The following is a 21,647-nucleotide window of genomic DNA, read 5'->3' on the forward strand; positions in this document are numbered from 1 at the left end:
CTGTAAACTTTGCTGAAAACATAATGCTCTGTCACTTCTATTAATGGGTTTCAGTTTTAACCCCCCTGGTAAATAAGACAGAAAATGTATGGTTTTGTTACTTTTTTACATTATGTGGATTACTATTAGACAATCTCCTGTCTCAGAAAAACAAGAAAGTCTGATACTGTAGTACCACTGTAGGCCACCAGAGTGCACCATAACCATAGTAAAAGAGCAGTATAAAAAGTTGCATTGTGCCATGGTCTAAAATGCTCTGTGTGTTTTATATCCATGGTTATTTTTTTATTAGTAAAAACAGATGAATTTCACAAAGCTAGCTGTGTTTGTCCTGTCTAAAATGATTAAAAGTTAAAAGTTGGGTATGGTTTAAAATGTTTTAGGCTACAAAAATTATAACATTACTGTAAGGTAGCTCTAAAATAAGCCGTTTAATCTTAACAAAACATTAAGTTTGGTCAGGCAGTGCTGTTTAAACACAGCAGTTCACAGTAGTAACATTTATAAAGCACACCTGTCTGGGGCAATGCCAGGCCTGAATTACAAAGGCGTGCCCTTTAGAATAACGTGATTTTTAAAAGTTTGTGTACTACAATTTTACAGGTTGTAATAGATGCGTAAAAATGTAAATATTGATTCAGAAAGTACAGAGTGGTCCATAAATTATTAACCCCTCATGTAGTGTTCACCTGGTCATCGGATACGGTGGAACAAGGAAGTGGAAATCTAAACCAGTCCTGCCACTCTCAGGCACCTTTGACTTGCAAAGGTAGATGCAGGTGGTGTACATTCATATGGACTGTTCCCAACAAAGCAGGAAGGCTGGCACAGCTGAAACATGATCAAAACTATTTTTATTTTCCTCGCCTTTTTTGGATTTCTTACCATGACCACTTATGTAGTGGTCCTCTATAGTAGAGATACAAATATCACACCTTTACAGGTAATCACTTCATCCAAATTTAACCTTTGGAAAAACCACACCAGCAAGTCAAATGAGACTGAGGCAGATTTGCCAGACTGTCCTGAGACACCTCCAGCTCTGGTAGGACCTTTGCGCGTGGAATTTTATTTCACGGTAAAGTTGGATGCTTTGAGACAGCAATATCAAGGGATTCTTCAAGGAGGAAAATACAAGCCACCAAACTGCAAGTCCAAGCAAAAGGTAAGACTGTCTGATTTAATTGTTTATTTATTTATTATTTATTTATTTCTATTGGAGACTTATGCCTTTTACATGGATGTGTCTACATGTTTGTTCTTTGGTAATCATCCTCCACTTTCTATTGTATAAAATATGTCATTCGATTAAAAAATAATAATAATAATAATAATAATTTAAAAAAAATACAAATAAAAAAAAACCTTCAAGATATTAGTTGCTACATCTCATCTTTTGTCTTAATACTCATAGAATTTCAAATGGGAAGTCCTTTATGTCTGCTGTGTAGAATGAGGAAATAGAATATGGAATGCCTTTAGGGACCTGGTACGAGGTCTCAAATACTTCTAGGCACCTCAGGCTAGATTTTTCTTACAGCTTCAGCCTTTGTTAGGCCCATAAGCCTCGGACAGACCGTGCGCCCGGGTGACCTCTGGCTGCTGTCCTCGGCTCGTCTCCAGCTCTGTACCTGTTAAAAAAAAAGTCCGTGCTATTTCTGTATTTCGCATTTTAACCCAAGAGGAGGGAGTCCGTGCGCCGCGGGGGCTGATGGGAGCGGGAGATGGTGATGGATATCAGCTCAAAGTTAACCCAGAAATAAGCTCTGATACTTTGACCACGTGCGCACGGTCTGAATATTAAAGGAGAAGTGAAACAGAACCACGCGGTGGAGCGCGCGGAGCTTTACGCACAGGGCGCTCCATCTGCGCGAGACGCGGCCACGCACAGAGCGGAAATGTGACGCACTAAAGCCCCGCCCCCGTGGATAAAGTAAAGGAGAATATATGAGTGAACATATTAGAGAACGTATGAGAGAACACAGGAGAGAACATATGAGCAGGTTCAATTCCTATAGGCCTAGCCCTCCGTATACAGTGGTGAAGTACTCAATATTGTTACTTAAGTAAAAGTACAGATACGGACATAAAAAATTAATCAAGTAAAAGTGTCACATGAAATTAAAAAAAAAAAATGTATTTAAGTAGACTGACCATTTAAAAAGTAGTAGTTTTATAGTAAAAGTATTTCACACAAGTGTTGTTCATTTGTTAAAATGTTAAATGTAGTAATATTATTTAATATATATATATATATATATATATATATATATATATATATATATATATATACATATTTTGGTCTACAGTTGCTATATGAATAAATGTCCTAGTTTTTCTGATGACATTTGTGTATTTACTTTGTTTGCTCAAAGCCAAGGCTTGAACTCGAAAACTTTAGCCAGGATTTTACCACGAACACGGTAAAAATAACCCCTCAAATCATATGAAAAGTACTTTTTACTTTTTAGTCCTTTTCAAAAATGTTGTGGAGTAGAAAGTAAAGATACTGCTCTCAAATGTAGTGAAGTAAAAGTAAAAAAGTATCCACTGTAAAATGTACTTAAGTAAAGTACAGATACCTAAAAATTCAACTTAAATACAGTACTTTACTACTTGTACTTCGTTACCTTCCAGCAATGTTTACATATATGAAACACTTAATTTGTCCAACAACAGGGATATAACATTTCCTATGGCGTTACATATTACATTTATAATATGGACTCTCAGCTGTTGTAAACTGACATTATACTGTTTTCTTCAGGTGGCAGTGATCATACCTTTCCGAGACCGCCACGAGCACCTGGGATACTGGCTTTACTACTTACACCCCATATTGATGAGACAACAGCTGGACTATGGGGTCTTCGTAATCAACCAGGACGGACAAGGAATTTTCAACCGAGCTAAACTAATGAACGTTGGCGTTGTAGAAGCTCTGAAGGTCTACGATTATGATTGTTTGGTTTTCTCCGACGTCGACTTGGTGCCACTCGACGATCGTAACCTTTACAAATGCTTTGATAATCCGAGGCATTTAGCAGTAGCAATGGATAAATTTGGATATGATTTGCCGTATTCCAATTATTACGGTGGGGTTTCATCACTTTCTAAAGATCAATACATGGAGATCAACGGATTTTCTAACACGTTCTGGGGCTGGGGTGGTGAGGATGACGATATCTACAATCGGATTGTGCATCGAGGTATGTCTATCTCGAGGCCCGACATGGCGACTGGAAGATACAGAATGATCAGACACTTCAGGGACAGGCACAATGAGCCCAACCCGCAGAACGAAGGCAAACTTCCGCTGTCGGCAATAATGATGCGCAGAGATGGGCTGAACTCACTCAGTTATAAGGTCAAGAAGATCGAGCAGGATGTCTTGTACACTTTTATTACAGTGGACATTCACGCACCATTGCACTGGGGAATCCAATACTGAAGCGGCTGGAGGTAGGTGGTACAATTACATCTACACATTTACACTCTCTTCAGCAACTTTTTGAATAAATTGAACTTTAAGATTAGCATATTTCCAGTTGAGTAATAATAATTTTACTTGTTTGAAGCAACAGTGCTCTTACTTTAAGCGAGGGTATATTCACCTTATTTCAAAAGTTGCTATTGGCGTTGTCAGGTTGTATTATTTTGCATGGGGCTGCCGATTTTGACAGCAAATATGGGACTCTATAGGGACTACAACTAAACAAACGTAGAGCGCTACCTGTCCCTGTGTAGAGTGTTGTCTCCTCAGTTGTGTCAGTACATACAGATAAGAATTACACAAACCAGAAAACCAGTTTAGACCTGTTTACTACTACAGACTGGGATGTGTTCAAGGCTGCCACAGACAGTTTGGATGAGTACACAGTGACGACATACATTCAGTTCTGTGAGGACAGCATCGTTCCATCATGCACCAGGGTGACTTTTAACAACGACAAACCCTGGTTCACACCCAGACTGAGACATCTGAGGAGGGAAAAGGAGATGACTTTCAGGGCAGAAGATCGTGAAGGCTACAGGCGTTGCAAGTATGCTTTTAGTAAAGAGGTGGAAAAGGCTAAAGCAAAGTACAATACATGTCTGGAGCAGCACTTCTCCACCAACGACTCTGCTTCTATCTGGAGAGGGCTTAGGCAAATCACCAACTACAGGCCCAAAGCCCCTCCTGCCGTGGACAACAAACAACTAGCAGAAAAGTTAAACAGCTTTTATGCGAGGTTTGAAGTTTCACACCCCTCCCCCTCCTCCCTCACCATCATTTGAGCGCCTAGTCCTGCACCACCTCAAGTCCTTCACCTCCCCCCTCCTGGACCCTCTGCAGTTTGCCTACAGAGCCGTTCTGTAGACGACGCCATTAACCTGGCCCTTCACTTCATCCACCAGCATTTGGCTTCCCGGGAACCTACACCAGGATCCTGTTTGTGGACTTCAGCTCTGCGTTCAACACCATCCTCCCTGCTCTGCTCCAGGACAAGCTCGCTCAGCTCAACGTGCCTGACTCCACCTGCAGGTGGATCACTGACTTCCTGATGGACATGAGACAGCGCGTGCTGCTGGGGAAGAATGGCTTGGACACTCGGACTATCAGCACAGGATCTCCACAGGGCTGTGTACTTTCTCCCCTGCTCTTCTCCCTGTACACCAACTGCTGCACCTCCAGCCACGACTCCGTCAAACTGGTTAAGTTTGCGGATGACACCACCCTCATTGGACTCATCTCGGACGGCGATGAGTCTGCATGAGTCTGCATCCTCCATCCTCACCTCCTCCATCACTGTGTGGTTCGCTGGGGCCACTGCCAGGGACAGAGACTGCAGCTCATTGTGCCTCTGCTGAGAAGGTGATTGGCTGCTCCTTCCATCTCTACAGGACGTGTCTCCAGGACTCGGGGGTGAGCAGGCCGTATAGCAGCTGACACCTCTCACCCTGGACATGGACTATTTGAGCCACTTCCCTCTGGCAGGAGGCTACGGTCCATTGGGACCAGAACCTCTCGTCATAAGAACAGTTTCTTCCCCTCTGCAGTTTGTCTCATGAACACTTTATAATATTTGCACAGAACTGGACATTTAAAAACACCGGCTACTTTAATAAGTCATGTTTGCACTGTTGGTCTGATGCTGCTGTTGTATATATTTTCTACCTTTAAGTATTTTATTTGATTTTTAAGCATATCTTTTTTTAACTTCGTGCATGCCCTTATTTGTATTTGTATTTATTCAGAGTGTTTTATGTTTTATGTTGCACTTTATCACCAAAATAAGTTCCTAGTTTGTGAACTGTGTTCACAAACGATGGCAATAAAAGGATTTTGATTCTGATTCTGATTTAAGGAGCACAAGGCCAATACACTTGTTTGTCTAACATGCATCAGACAGTGGACAACAGAGCACAGTCAAATGGATAGGATATACTGTAGTTGAACTCAGAGCTCTGCATACCTACCTATATAGTCTATATGACAAAGTACAAATTAGGTAAAACACTGTAAGTAAAGAATTCCATAACACCACTTAACCGGAGGTGGCACCACAAAGAAAGCACGGTTTAGATAGATGGACCTTTATTGTCCCCAAGGGGGAAATTTGTTTTCACACACTTAGTAGCATTTACGGCAAAAGTGGGCAGGCGGAATATGGTCAATAGAATATTCATTTAATTGTTTACACGACCTGTTTGTGCCACTAGACATAATGCTCAACTTAGCTATTGCTTTTATTGTTAGAAATTGTAATTATGACTTAATCTTAATTACAAAACATTGGACACGAGGGCCAAGTCGAGTATGTTCTCGTTAGACATTTACCCAATTAAAAAGCTGATTAAATCAGTTTGGGTTGCAAGTTCCTACAACTAAAACCAGCTGGAAATGACCTAAAAAGACTCTCTTTGATCTGAATGCTCACCACTAAAACGCTTTGGTGGTTCTTAGCTTTCACATTAGGCATGTCCTGGTCACATACTGAGAATGAGGAAAATGCATATGTGTCCTGTCCTTTATATGCAGATTGAGGCATTGGCAACCCAGGATTGATCGTGTTTGTAGTACATTTTATGTCCCAACTCGTACTATGTATTGGTATAGTAGCTTTTCCAAATACTTTGAGTACTTACTTGAGTAATTATTACTTGTGTCACAAATTTTTACTTCTACTTGATCGATTTTAAAGTGACATTACTGTTATTTAATTACAAATTTACTCTACCCACATCTGGAAGAGGCATAAGCAAAAGGATGTGCTGTGCTTTATGGACAGAAAAAAATCATTTTGTATCGATTCTCATTTTGTATATAGATTTTTTCTTTAAAAAATAAAAAAGAACATAGCGGTAACATTGGAATAGATCAGATGCGTTGTTTTATAATTTTTTTCAATCACTTTGACACACTGCTCTATTTAAAATTTACATGTGCAAAACAACTCACACAGAGTTGCCAGCGGGGTTATGTTTTCATAAACAGACTTTGGTCATGTGTTTTTCTGTGCTCTTTTGCTCATTTGACACTGCAGCTCAGAGCGGATAAACAGATTTAAATACTGTTTGAGATCCAAGCCCTTCCTCATGTACAATCATTAATCATTGACATCATTATTGGATATAAAACTTAAAATGCTCAACCATGTTTCAAATCTCTACTCCATTTTCTCTGCCATATTTTACCTGGAATTCATATTGACAGGATTGTCTATTGTGTAAATGACCACTTCAGAATCCTGGTATATTGTCCAAGCCTATTAAATTTGCTTAGATGCTTCATCACTCATATGCTAAGACAAGAATACAAGTTTGTGGAAAAACACGGGTGCTATTTACATAATAATCTATCTTGTGCAGACTGTTTCCAGTAGTGTGCTGCCAGGCAATTACACAATAACATATCGGTACTTCTTTTTGTGAGTTCCATATTTGTTAGTGATTGGTCAGTAGTGTGATTCATTCATAGATGCACATCTTTGGAAGGAATTATATAGTTGAAGCCAGAAATATATACATACCATACAAAAAGACACAAACACTTCCTCCACCCACTGTCTGACATGAAATTAGACCAAACCCCCTGTGCTCTCTGTCGGCTAGGACCACCAAAATCATCTCCACCTGCCAAATGCCAGACGAGAGAACCCTTTAAAAAAAAAATCTCACCACTCCAGCAATTCCAACCAACCCAAAACAGGAAAAGTTCAGTCCAACCCCACACCAGGCAGTGAGGGGAAAAAAGTGCACTTATTCTTCCACACAGTGCATGTAAACCTCTGGTTTCAACAGTAAGAGGACAGTTTCCACTTTCCTGAGGACCTGCGTGCACTTTGCAGACATGCATACAACTCTCAAAGCTCAAGCCCTGCATTTGCTTTATGTCCATCTCCTGAAACCAGTGCATATTAATGTATTAGTCTTATACAGCGCTTTTCCAGACGCTCAAAATTGCTTTACAGTTTTGAGCTTTAAACATTCACTCCACACTCTGTGGTGGTAAGCTACCATTGTAACCATAGCTGCCCTGGGGCAGACTGACAGAAGTGGGGCGTCTAATTTGCCATCGGCCCCTCTGACCATCACCAACATTCATGTGCACACCACATTCATACTAGACAAAGTAAAGTGCCTTTCCTAAGGACACGATGACAGTTTATGCATGATTTTGTATCAAATTAGTTTTGCCAAACCAGAGAAAATTGTCCCTAAACTATGGGTGCCCAAGATGCCCAATATTTTCTTACAAGTCCAGGTTGATTTACATGTGTGTTTTCCAGTCATGATTACTCAGACACATATGGTCAGGTTGTTGCTTCAATACCCAATGTAATTATCCCCAAAATAGAAATTTTTTGCACTTTTATCCGTAAAATGCAACTGTGACAACCACTAGTCTCAGTAAGAAAATTTAAACCAAATTTCAAACGCTTTTCTAAGGTAAAGTTCAGATTCCCCAGGCAGTGAAATGCCTTCACTCAACAAACTGTTGCCCAGGTGACAGATTTGAACTTTTGTGTTATCATGGATCACACCTGAGTTTACACAGACAGACATGTGAATGGAAAACACAGAGGCACCTATAGTTTTCTTTTGAGATAAAAGGATTAGATAAAGAATAGTGTGGCTTTTTGGCTTTTAACACTTCTTACACTGCATCTTGAACAATGGAAAAACAACTAAACCACACTCTCAACTGAGGAGCCTTTCTCCCCGTTTGATTCATGTGTGAAATAATTTGTTAAATTTTGGGTGCTCATAAATTGCTTTTTGCTGTTATGAATTTCTGTATTGAACATAACAGAGATCAGGCTATATGAGAACAGGCGTGTAGTATTGAAAAAACAAGGTGAATTCAATGATCATGTATGTTTCAAAATGAAAGCTGTGTCACGTGTTTAACAAGAGCCTGACAACTGAGAACTGATACATGTTTAGATCAAATGACTAAACTAAATTTAAAAAAATGTGCTAAAATGATTGAAAAAGAACTGTAAGTGTTATAAAATGGCCTTGACCTGTGGGGTCAATCCTGGGACCCCTGCTGTTCAGTCTCTACATGCTGCTGATAGGCCAGTTAATACGCAGCAATAATGTGTCCTACCACAACTCTGCAGATGACACTCAGATCTATGTCTCACTGCAGCAGGTGAATATGGACCAGTGGATTCACTCTGCCACTGCATCCAACAGATCAGTGTGAGGGTGCAAAACAACTTTCTCCACCAAAATTCAGACAAGACTGAAGTCATCATCTTTGGCCCACAGGAACATAGAGAAAGTGTCAGCATCACCTCCAGTCTCTCTCTCTAAAACCTTCACATCAGGCTAGAAATCTCAGTAATAATGGACTCAGATTGCAGCTTTAACAGCCACATCAAATCAATAACATCTGCAGCTTTTTACCATCTAAAAACATTGCAAAAATAAAAGGTAAACTGTCAAAACCAGACTTAAGAGAGACTTATCCTGCATTTGTCTCCAGTAGATTAGACGACTGTAACGTCCTGCTCACTGGCCTCTCCAAACAAGCCTTAACACAGAACAGGACATCCAGAACACTGCTGCTCGGGTCCTGACTAGAACCAGGAAGTACTTCACACATGTGTCCTGTGGCTCAGAGACTTTTAAAGCAGCTCTGCCTATGGACAAGTCTCTCCATGGACCAGCACCAAAGTACATCTGCCACATGTTAGTGCCACATGAACCATCTCACACTCTGAGGACTTCAGGGGTCGACCTCCTGCTGGTGCCCAGAGTCAGGACTAAACATGGGGGAATCGGCGTTTAAGTTTTATGCAGCTAAAACTGGAACATTCTTCCTGAAGATGTGAGACAAGCCTCTACTTTGACAATGTTTAAATCCAGGCTCCAAATGGTTGTGTTTAACTGTGCATATGACTGACAGGATTTATTTTGCACTTTTCTCATTTAATGTTAATCTTATGATGATTATTTGTGATTATTTATGTTTTGATTTGTTGTATTGTGATTTTAATGTGTTTTTTATTCTGTAAAGCACTTTGAATTACCTTGTGTACCTTGTGTGCTGTACAAATAAACATGCCTTGCCTATAGTGCAAGTGCTAGATTTCAAAACCTTTAACAAAAAAGAAGGCTCAAGAAAGGCTGAGAAAATAAAGCAAGTTTGGCACTGTAATGTCATCTAAACGCCACTAGAGAGCACAGTAGAGACCACTATTATATCAGCAGTATAACAAGGCGTCATTGTGTTGTGGCTCGCCCAATATGAAGTGTAAGTGTATTATGAAGAAATGAATTAAAAAAAATATTCTGCAAGTTCAAAAATAGTTAATGTTATGTATCGTTTACTGGCAGTCAGTTAAACATTATGGCAGTACAGATGCCTAGAGAGTAGTATTTAAACAGAGTAGTTTTCCTTAAGTGACAGAAGGCGTGCCCTTGTGGTTTATGTGATATTTAAAGTTATTGTACTTGTGTGAGTATGTGTAAGATTTGGATTTGCATAGCAGATTAGTAAAACAGTTTTGCGGCCAGTAACTGAGAATCACCATGTGACTGGATGAACAGTGTGGCACCGGCTGGCAGGAGACGAGTAACTGCTTCACAGAATAAACTAGAAGAACCAGTCTGACATGGTTTGTCGTTGATAACGTGGGCAATGCTTTGTGCCAAAACTCAAACTCAAACACTGTGCACCTGCCAAGGACCGTGGGACAATCCAGGTCGTCGTTGTAAATGAGAAGTTGTTCTCAATTGACCCACCTGGTTAAACATTGAATAAAATAAATAAAATAAAAAAATCACACCAGTAACAAAAGCCTTTAAAAGGAGATATGTGCTAAAACAAACTTCTAACCTCGTTAAAATCATTTTACGCAAAGTTGTATTTAGATTAATTAATGTATGTTTGAGTAATTTTTAAAATATAATTTAAATGTTTATTAATTTGTATGTTTTGTCAAAACAAAAATAAGGCAAGGCAAGTTTATTTGTATAACACAATTGGTCCAAAAGTCATTCAAAATGTTTTACAGAATAAGAAAGACATTAAAATCACAATACAACAAATCAAAACATAAATAATCATCATAAAAATAGCATTAAAGGAGAAAAGTGCAGAATAAAAACCTACACAGCTAAACAGAACCAAACCGAACAGAAACAATATATTTTTAAAATATAATTTAAAATATAGTATAATGTAGTTTAATTATAATTAATATAAATTAAATGTGTATTAATTTGAATGTTTTATCACCACAAAAATAACATAAAATAATAAAAAAGAGAACAAAAACTGAAAAGAAAATATTTAAATCACAAACAAATGTTGCAGACATATAAACACCAAAAGTCTTTCCACATCACCATAATCACTTTGACACAAGTCACCAGTTTAGGAGTAAAAGGCAGACTTTTTTTTCTCACCCTGGAGGAAATTCCTTGTCAAACAATGTATTTATTCATTTTATTAGATCCCTAATTGATGAGTATATGACTTTTAATAAAATACACAAAGTGGACCTTTGTCCCATTAAACGCACATTAATTTTATTTAATTTTACACATTTGATTTCATTTCATGTCCCATGATTTTTCAATAGCCAACTAAACTGACAAACAACTATCCCAGGTTTGTTTTGTTTAGTCATAGTCCACTTTTAAGTTTGGAGTTGGACTGGGCTGGCTTTGCAAGTACAGGCAGGTACAGGTGAAACAGTTTATGAATGCACGGTCCATCTAATAATCACCGTCTGACTGACATAAAGACTTGGCACTGTCTGGCAGCAGGACTCTCAAACACTACTGACTTACAATGGGGAATGAAAACATGTCCAATAAAAAGATATTTGTTTTCCTCACCACGTTTGGATTTATTGCCATGGCCGTTTATGTGGAGATTCTCTATGGGATCCCAGTGCACCCTTAGATATCACCATTACACCCCATTCCTGTCTGGCTATGCTTCTGTTGTAGGGAGTATTATACCTCTGACAATGTAGGGCAAGAAAACAAAGGCAGTGAGTGCAGTTTGTCTAACACTAATAATGAGGGAACCCTGTTAAAACATGGTTAAAGTTACTAATATCCCTTGAATATTTTAGTTGCTTATTAGTTATTAACCACAACATCTTTTATCTTAAGATTTACTTCAAAAACCTTCATTTTGTTTATGGTATGCTGTGGAGTGCATGGATGTTGGTGTTCCTTTAGTGACCTTAAAATGACAGTGGGATTTGTGCGAGTTCTAGTTGCAGCTGCACTTAATACAAGGCTATAACGTTGGCTATTGCCTTAGACACACTCTACACACACTAGAGACATTCAGCTGTGTAAATTTACACTATATAAATGTTATAACCTATTTTCTTCAGGTTGCAGTGATCATACAATGCTGAAGCCACCACGAGCACCTGGGACTGGATTTACTACTTGTGTTCCATTGATGAGACAAGAGTTGGACTACGGTATCTTCATAATCAACCAGGATGGAGGGGTTTTCAACGAAGCTAAACTAATGAACATTGACTATGTAGAACCTCTGAAGGTCTACGATTACGGATGTTTGGTTTTCCCTGATGTTGACCTTAAGTTCTTTTTGTTGTTTGTATTTATACATTATGTTTCTTGTGTGCGTCCCTGAATCTTCTACTTTCCCATTAATCGTGGCTGTCGGACTCCTTGGCTGTGATTGGAGGACTGTTTCCCAGCCTGGTCAATCCTGAGGCCCACCTTCAGCCGCCTCCCTCTCTACTTAAGAAGATTCGGGATGCCTGTTTGGGGCAGTTGTCCTGTGTGAGGCCAGTTTGTCATTTCGTGTGTCTCTCGTTTGGTCAAGTCACTACAGGGGTAGTGACTCTGTGAGACACTTTGTCGTCAGTGTTGACTCTGTCAAAAAAAATTTTTGTTACTGTAAAGTTTGTGTTTTAGTAAATTTTTTATCTTTTTTGTTCTTGTTTAAATCCTTTCAGGGTACCTTTTGTTTAAATATTTTTAGTCCCCTTTTGTTCATTTTACCCTTAACATCCCTGTTAATTAAATTACTTCTTCATTTACCATTTTCCATCTTCGTTTCTTTTGTTACTTCCCTGTCCCCACCCGACCAGGGTCGTAACAGCCACTATTTACCTGAAATGATGAGTATAAGGATCAGGTTAACATTACAATCAAATAATAACTTTTTTTAATGCATCTGTTGGTTATATTGGATATACATTTTTTTTTAAATACCACCATTAACGTTGATCATACTACAAAACCAAATACAAGCTATACTTCTACAAAACATCTGTAATGCATACACTAAAAATATTTATTTTCTTATATATATGTACAGTATTTTTGTAATGTTTGTTGATGTATAACGTTTATTGTTTCAAATTAAATTCAAATTCCAAGTCGTCAATGCATTTAATGTGCGTCATGACGATGTACTTTTCACCAGAGTATGTAAATGGTTTGTTTAGACTAAGCAGGGCTAATCTGTTCACCTTATTCCACCTCACCCACTTTCAGTTTTGACTGTTATTGACTCATACTTTCATTGTGATCGCATTGCATTTCTAGTTAAGCAGGAATGTAATTAACTTCAATGAAGAACTAGAGAAAAGTGTTGCAGCTAAAATATTCTATCCAGTGTCTTGATTTGTACAAAATGTTCAATGTCTCACAAGTGTTTCTGTCCTGGCACAAACTGCGTATCTGATCATTCAGAAGGTGTTGAATTATTGAAAAGAAAACTCTTAGCGTCTTGCCTTGTGCGTTGGCTTTATAAAAATAATTATTGATTTTCCACTTTGATCTATATGTTCAAGTGCTCTATAGTAAAAGTCACATTTCTCGTAGTACTATGTCAGCAGCCACCACCCCCAAACATCAGCACCTATCCTCCTCTCGGGCCCACCCCCCTCCTCTGATTGGGTGACCTATTGAGGTTCCTATGGAAACCACAGCAGTGAGGCTGCCATGCACAATGTGGGGTAGAGGCTTTTGAATGGTGCTTGAGACTCTTTCTCTCACACATCTGCATTAAAAAATCTGACGTGCCTCAGTCCTTCATGTGATGCAATGGTATAAGAGAAGGTGCCAGTTACTAGGCAGTTCAGGCTTATCAAATATTAAACTGCTCGTAATCTGACAAGCTCCTGCTATCTCGTGAATTGCAATCATCATGGAGATAATATGAAAATACGACATAACTGTTTAGCTTCATGAATAGATGTTTCTTTAGCCAGGTATAATTATAGCATAAACGTTGTCAGCTGACATGGCCGGGATTTACATGAAAAGAAGTGACTCACTTAATATTTTCTCAGTCACGTCTGAGGGGGGCAGTATTTAGACTGTCACTGATCCTGAAGGCCTTACACACTAAAAGGCACAAAAGTTGCTGCAGTGTGGGTTTTCAGTTTTGTGTTTTAATGAATTGTAAAATCGAATTATCTAGCTAGTGATTAGATTGTAGAATCAAAGATACCGCTCTCACGTTGGGTGTAGGAGCCAGTTAAACTGGTTTTGGCATTTTATAAGACATATTAAAAAAGGAATTTAACACATTGTAATTCATCATTGTGTATTGTTTTAGTATCTAAACCATTTTCCTTCTGCTCCTGTCAGCTGTGCTCAGGCCTCTAAAATAATGTGAAGTTGTTTGCAGTGCAGAAATCGACCCACAAACCATTATAATAGACATTTTATAGTGTAGTTTCCTTTAAGAACATACTACAAACCTAAAAATACATCTCAGTTTATTCTTTTATAATGAAATCAACTACAGTAACCCATGATTCTGTTTGAGCACCATCATTACGTACAGGTGTGCACACTATTCATATTAAATACAGGTGTGTGCACTCGTCACATTACGTACAGGTATATGCACACGTCATATTAAGTACAGGTGTGTGCACTCATCATATTAAATACAAGTGTGGACACTCATCATATTACGTACAGGTGTGGACTCATCACATTGTTTGCCTTTGTCTTTAAAGCCATTTCTCATCTGAAGTGACATTCTTACGGCTTAATATAGCAGCACTTGAGGCTGGTGAGGACGTGCATAATTTCTCCTTATTTCCCTGTGTAAATCCTCTTTGGCCTTTGTAGCTATTTGTTTAGTATGAAAATGATCCAAAACAAAGTCAGTCCTCTGTAACCGGCATTTACACATGACCTCAGACAAGGACTGTCCGTGAGCAGCCTGTAGCATCAGCAGATTAATGTTTGGATGTAGTCACACACAGCGTAGCCGGCTTTGATCTAGTGGGCTAGTTCAGCTTGGCGTTATTCTCTTACGTAAGGATTTTACATAAACCTCGGCGCGCAGAAACAGCAGGAGCGAAGGGGGGAGAGGGGGGGAGAGGGGGATTGCTGCACCATTACAAAGGGGGATTCGCACTGCACCAAATCCTACCTCTAAATTTATTGTTCTATCTCTAGCTACAAGTGAAAGTAATCTATGTATCAAACACATGTAGGTTTAGCAGAGCATCTGGCCAAGACCTTTATACTCAACCTCTTTGTGGAAGGAGCTGACGAGGATGCATCTGCCTTCTTAGATACAAAAATCTATATATTGTATTGAAAAGCCATTTTTTTTCTAAGCTTAGACGATCTATGTCCAAGTGCAGAACAACAACCACAGAGAGGCTACAAGCGGCGTATTCCTAGTACCATCTTTTGCCCATTTAATCCTGAGAGCCATTAAAATTATAAAAAGCAAATCAGGTGACATAACGCTGGCATCTGGCTTAAAATATTTAGACAATAGGAGCAAGATTAAACTATCATTATTGTAACATTTTGAGGAAGTACAATATGTTAGATTTTGAAAGTTATCAGATGTTCCTGGATGCTTGTCTCATTTTTAAAGTTCTAAATGGGCTTGCTCATTTCATTAATAAAAAAAAATAATACGGGTATAAACACCAGAGCATTAACAAGAGGAGACTGCAATATACAAAGGTGCAGAGCTAAATTTTGCCAAACTGTGGCATCTGTCAGAAGCTCAAAATTATGGAACACACGACCAGAGCACGTTAGAAACTGTGGACACTACTCAACCTTCAAACAAACCCTTAAGAACTGGTTGAAAACACAGCAGTCCTGAACTCATAGACGACTATCCATTTGTCTGGGGCTCTTTATACTCTAGACTGAGGCACTTCTATTGTAAATACTGTAATATCGTGTTACTGTGTTCTCATGTTGTGTGTTTAAATGTCTAAATGTCTGTGTTATCTTTTTGAATGTTTCATGTTTGCACCTGCCTTAGGACAACGGATGAAATTTAGCTCCAGTGCTAACTCCGGCATATTTATGTGGAAACTTTTTTGTAGACGCATTGATTAATATGTACTGTCCTAATTCTAAAAAAAAAAAAATGGTTTGTCAAAAGCCGAAATGAAACTGTGCTCTGACTCACAGTAATAATAAATAGACGTTTAGCTCAAATACATTTTTATTCATTCATTAAATATGTAGAAGAGGAAATGCAAACAATAATACAACAAATTAAAAGAAACAAATTGTGCTTTTATGGACACATCGGACAGAACAAAAATTTAATTCCAGCCTGTTGGTAGTAACGGGGAGCTCTGTGATTGATGCCACTGAACACAACACATGAGATGAGACTTGAAATTGGACTAAAACGATAAGAATAAGTAATAAGTGCTGTTTTACTTTGGCATATCAATGGTGCCAATCCAGGAGCGCCCCCTTTAAGACCTGAAGTATAGTGCATATGATCACAGTTTGTCCAGTTTTTTGTACTGAGAAGATATCTGCATTTATACGACTGAGAATATGGGAACTTAAAGTATGATTACGTAAATATTTGATTGTTGTTTTGCACCCTGTAGTTACACTTCTACTCATTCAAAAGGTCACAGCTATTCAAACACAATATGACTGCGGATGGAAAAAAGGACGATTGTTTAACTTCACTGTACCCTCGTTGTCTCAGAGTCCGTTCGGGATCAGGTTTCACGAGTCTACCCCATACATCACCACGAGGAGGCTCAGGAGATATCTGAACCTTGTCATGGATCAATCACCACATTTTGAATGAGACAGAAAGTGACCAGTGCCATTGTACCGTCGCTGTTCATATCCTCACACAAGATATTTTAAATTCTTGGTTATAGTTTACTGATGACACGTCAAGAAACCAACAACAAAAACAAAATTAGAAAGATGTTACCTATGTTTAAGTGAACATATTCCCCATGCACTGTATTTTGTAACTGAGAGAGTGAATATATAGAGAATAACTTCTTTATAACTGTTTTGAATATGATGATTTGGAATACTTCATGACTGATGGAAAAAAAACACATCTAAAACCTACAAAGACCTTTATCAAGCTACATTCAGATCCATACAGTAGCTTCCAGGACTGTTATATAATAAACTACCTGGGGCAGTACAGCAAAAATGGCATTATATTATTGATTTTAAAGGCATTCTATCAGGATATTTAGGAAAATGTTTGTATTTAAAACAGATCCCAAACTTTATCTAGCTCCTAAGCTGGTAGTGGCTTGTCTAAAATACATTCACCTCCAAGTTGGAGTTGTTAAAGATGTTTTGTTTGCATATCCTGCAGGCCTTTAAACAATGGCTCACTTATGAAACAGCTTCTCGATTTACATTCCTCGCAGTATGTTTGGGCTTTAAAGATTATGTCTCCCTGTCCACCAATTGCAATCCAGAAACAAAAGCAAAACAAATCAAAGTAACCAGAAAACGTTTGACTTTGAAGACGTGGGTGAAGCCTGTGAATCGTTATCAAATCATGAATCAAGTCGTCCACAAAAAGTCCAGTGTAGCTACATAGACAGTGTCAAAACAGCATATGTCTGAGAAGTTGACCTTCAACCTCTGTAACTTTCATGCAAGAGGGAAGAGTTGAGTGAGTGTACAAAACGTATATTTGTTTTATGAAACTTCAGTGCAAAATACCATATTGCAACAGTTTCCAGTGATAATCCTTCACCCTTTAATCCCAGAGTAGTGTTTTTTGTTCCAGCCTGTAACCAATTGTAACTAAAGTAAAAAGAATAACCAAAGGCCTCACCTCCCCTTAGAGAGGGTTTGTGTGGCATTCCTCAAAGGCAGCACGCCACGTTTTACAGTGAAAGAGACATTTCCAACAAGTTTCAACACGTTTCCTCCCATATCTCAGGGACACACGCAAATTTAACTAGTGTGCGGTCATGTAGGACCAAGAATAGAATGTCCAAAGCTGTCGTTGTAGTGCTAGAAGTTAGTAAAAGCTGACAATTTCTCAACTTTGGCTAAAATAGAGAATTAAGGAGGTAATTTGTTACACATTAGAGTTTGACAAAATTACACAATGGAAGTATAAAAAGGAAATATTTGATTAGGTTAGGTCCTTGTGGGCAAATCATAACCATGAGAAGTACTGAAAGGTGCTCTGCTTCGTTGCAGTGTGCATTGTTGATTCGAAGATTACAAAGTGGCTGTCAAACTCTTAGCAGGACAGAAGTTTCCAGTTGCAAGTTAGAAGGTCTGTGTTTGACTATTGCATGTTTATATCTTTGCCTACAGAATTCCAGGCCAGGCTTTTAAGCTTTAACCCAGCCTTTGGAACCTTCTCGTGACTTTCTCGTCGAACAAAACCTCTTATTCTTTTCAGAAAGCCCAAATACGCTGAACAAGTTTTTAAATATCTGCGAAGAATTTCCTCCCTGTTAACTCCGCAGCTCAGTATTTGTCGAGGTCCAGGGAAACTTTTGTCCCATGTATGACCATAAATTAAAGAGAAAGATAGATTTCATTGGTGGGTGCTACTTCTGGTTGCCTGGTTTGTTTCCAGAGCGACGTACAGGTAACTTGGAAACAGGGATTCGCGTTCGGGCCGGAGGAGGTGCTTGGGTCTTTGGCGGAGACAGTTCTGTTTCTTGGCTCGTGGAATGGGGAGGGGATAATGGTCTCGAACTAACCGGGATCTTGGACTCCCGGGAAAGGCTGGTGTTGCCTTTGACTGAGCGAAAAGAGGAAGATGAGGACGAGGATGGCGGAGTAGTTTGGGAAGTTGGGCTGAGTTTGTATTCGGATGATGGCGAGGGGGTGCTGTTGACTTCCTGATCGTCGTCCTCTTCTGGGTCATTGTAGAGGTCGTACAAGTGGTCCCCTGAACAACTGTCACGAGATAGGCCGATTTTCTGGTTGGGCTGTTCCCTGCTTTCATCCGGGGTCGCCATGGGGGTGGCAGAAGGGGTGTCCCAGTAACCCTCATCACTTAGCAACTCTTTTTCACCTGGCGATGTTGGATGGCGATTATGTGAAGGGGGTAGAGGTGGTTTGGCAGCACCCGCCCCGCCAACTACTGGGATCTTACTGAGGCCTAGCGCTTTGACTTGGGGTACCTTTCGCTCTGTGCTCCTCCCAGCTGACGATAGGTGAGCAGCGGATGGGTTGGACGCAGAACGAGGTGGATATGTGGACGTTGGAGTTGTAGAAGTGGGTAAATGCGATCGGGGTAACGCTGGGGAGTTATCTCTCGTTGAAGGAAGCATGTGCCAGAGCCCCTGCATGTCGGCATCATCCACTCCCTCTGGACTTGCCATTTCTTCTCCTCCACCCATATATGCTACTATCCCGCCTCCATTTTGGTGCTGAGGCGAATCCGGGGGTCTGACACGAGATGTAAGTGAAGCTGGCATGGAGCTTGTGGAATAGACTTGGGTCACTTGAGGGAGTATTGGAGGTTTACATGGGGACATTCGAGTCATGGCACTGCAGGTGATACTAGGAGCTATAACTGCACTTGCGCTCACACTCACACTCACACTACTACTGCCCCCTCCGCCCCCACTGCTGCTGCTGCTGGTACCACTGCCTCCGTTGCCAGCTGGGCCCTCGTCCTCTGCATCAGCAATAATGTCCCCACATCCCGTGAGTGAATCGAAGCTTTTGAGAGACGTAACATCGGTAAAGAGCAAGGAGCAGAGACGATCGACCGAGGGCTCTGAGGGGGGATCGCCTGTGCTGCAGCGGTCCAGAGGGGGTGTTGCGAGGGATGGGCTCAGGCTGGAAATGGAGGCTTTGGTTTTGGGGATGGCTGGATGTAGAGGCGAAGCAGTGGGTGTGAAAGGGAAGCTGGTGTCTGGCACACCAGATGGGCCTGGCATGGCAACACAGTGTTCGGGTGTCATGGTAACGCTTGTGGTGGGGGTCCCTGATGCATGATGATCAGGTTCCTCTGTTGTATTCCCACAATCCTCTTGGGCATGATGAGGAGGAGGGGGCTCGAGCGTTAGAGTGATATCCTTTTCACATTCAGGAATCTCCTCAGCTTTCTCTGTACCTCCATCTTTCTCCTCCACATCTCCTTCGATTGTTTTTTCTTTACGCTTCCATCGCATGCTGCTGAAGAACCCCTTGAGGCCCCTCCCTCTTCGCACAAACCCCGCCCCTCCATTGTCACTTGATCTAAAACTCCCACGTCTGAGAAAAGAGAAGAAGCTGAAATGATTTGCTCAGCGAACCTCACCGGCACCGCCTCCATGCCGCCGCGTCCCTCCCCCGGCCGTGCCTCCATGTCGTTGTTAGAGTCTGTTAGCCCATCGTGTGTTTTGCTCCTGATGAGTTCCACTGATGCGGCCGATCCATTCCCGTTCAATGAACTCCCATTGTCTGAATTCCATTGTTTCCGATATTTGTAGCTCCTTGTTCCGGAAAGAAAAAAAGCTCGCCCATCCCAGAGCCGGTAGACCGCTCCTTCCAAAGAGTTTGAAGGCAGCTTTGTTGATCCTTCCCGTCGGCTGTGGATCGGTTTTGTGGGGCCCGCGGGGGGCTCCAGACAGTCCGCCTGCACCTCCATTATTCAGCTGTTTCACTCCCTCTCTCTCTCCCACTCTCTGCAGCCTCCTCCACGCTCGCATCCCTCTCTCCTCTTGTGTCTCTAGCTCTCACTCCCACTGACTGGTCCTACGCCTGCCCACTGCTTTCTATCTCCCTGCCCTCTCCCTCCCTCTCTGAGAGCACCAACACTCACTATGGGTGCTGCTCCCCTCCACTGTATCCATAGCACACTGGGTGGGCTAAGCAGCTTTCGTCAGTGTTGGCGGGGCTCCAGGCCTGTCCTCCGCTCCCTCCCCCCACCGTTTCCCCCCCACCTTCTCTGTCACTTGTTCTGTTGTTGTTCAACTGTATCATCAATATCCAACTTGTGCACCTCTCCTCTAAGTGGGTCATTTTTTACTTAGGCTTTTGTAACATTCATTTCTACTTAAAATAGTCTAAATATATACGGTATTATACAAACAAATGCTAATAATTACTAGTTCACTAATAGATTTTGTTAAACAGCCGTCTAAACATGCAATTTTCACCTTGTAAATTTAAATGCATGTACAATTCCCTGACCAAACACTGTCTAGACAAACATTTATGCACCAGTCCTATGCACTGAGCTGTGGATTGGATGAGTCAGACTGTAGATCAGCAGTATCAGAGGATTATAGATTTATAACAACTGCTTCAGCACTGGCGCAAACTCAGACAACCTCCGAACAGCCTCCAATACAGAGCACACCGCCATATGGCTTTGAGCTCCCCATATGCGCTCCTCTTACGTTTACACTTTACTTTCTGTTTAAAACGCGTGTTAATTAAGCGCAGACAAACAGCGAGTCGTAGACAGTTGTCAGTATTATTCACACACGGAATTCTATAATTGCTGACACCCATCATGTTAATTAAAACAATATGCCAACAATGCGTTTCTCCATAGTCAACTAAGAAGTATTTCATCCAGAGTGAGCGCTCTTTTTACAGTTTTCTCCACCTCCCATCCCCCCTTCGTCTCCCTGGTACCCCCGACCCACTTTCTTCCTCCTCTCTCTACTTCCATCCTTCCTTCACTACCTCCTTTCTCTCTTTCTCTCTTTCTCTCTCTATTGCCGGGTCTTCCCTTCCAGCTCAACTTAAGCAAACAATGTCTGCATTCATTCACTGAGGCACGCCACAACAACAGTCCAGCACTAGAAACAAGCGCACGCACAGACATACAAGAGGGCGAGCACATAGAACGCATTAAGTATGTCAATGTTTGGGTTAGTAGTTAACAAGAAAGTGTCTAAATGTTGCGTTTTCTTTCTTTTTCCGTAGCGTCTACTAGTAAAGTGACCCTGGCT

At 40.6% G+C, this 21,647-nt stretch overlaps 2 protein-coding genes across 4 annotated transcripts; one reads left to right on the forward strand and one right to left on the reverse strand.

Moving 5' to 3' along the window:
• Window positions 1–770: 770 nt before the first annotated feature.
• Window positions 771–15,930, forward strand: LOC117388327 (beta-1,4-galactosyltransferase 1-like). Of its 3 annotated transcripts, none has more exons than XM_033985843.2 (3): window positions 771–1,165; window positions 2,768–3,462; window positions 11,853–15,930. In XM_033985843.2, exons 1-2 carry the CDS (start codon window positions 839–841, stop codon window positions 3,449–3,451), a joined length of 1,011 nt encoding a protein of 336 aa, XP_033841734.1. In that variant the 5' UTR covers window positions 771–838; the 3' UTR covers window positions 3,452–3,462; window positions 11,853–15,930. The 3 variants fall into 3 exon arrangements, with proteins under 3 accessions (XP_033841734.1, XP_055086020.1, XP_055086021.1); XM_055230045.1 differs by lacking the exon at window positions 11,853–15,930 and adding an exon at window positions 8,981–9,303; XM_055230046.1 differs by lacking the exon at window positions 11,853–15,930 and adding an exon at window positions 4,399–4,471.
• An 894-nt stretch (window positions 15,931–16,824) lies between these two features.
• On the reverse strand, window positions 16,825–20,332 carry amer2 (APC membrane recruitment protein 2). The gene is given in 5 exon segments (XM_033986104.2): window positions 16,825–19,976; window positions 19,979–20,154; window positions 20,157–20,226; window positions 20,229–20,288; window positions 20,291–20,332. Coding segments are annotated over 5 exon segments (2,031 nt in total). The 3' UTR covers window positions 16,825–18,293.
• Window positions 20,333–21,647: the final 1,315 nt, after the last annotated feature.

The sequence above is a fragment of the Periophthalmus magnuspinnatus genome, chromosome 20, assembly GCF_009829125.3.
Source record: "Periophthalmus magnuspinnatus isolate fPerMag1 chromosome 20, fPerMag1.2.pri, whole genome shotgun sequence".
Taxonomy (NCBI): Eukaryota; Metazoa; Chordata; class Actinopteri; order Gobiiformes; family Gobiidae; genus Periophthalmus; species Periophthalmus magnuspinnatus.

Excerpts from the sequence above, each read along its gene's own strand:
- LOC117388327 (XM_033985843.2), top strand. The coding sequence starts at position 839 with ATGATCAAAACTATTTTTATTTTCCTCGCCTTTTTTGGATTTCTTACC. Across the intron at positions 1,166-2,767 it reads ACTGCAAGTCCAAGCAAAAG|GTGGCAGTGATCATACCTTT; the intron begins GTAAGACTGTCT and ends TGTTTTCTTCAG.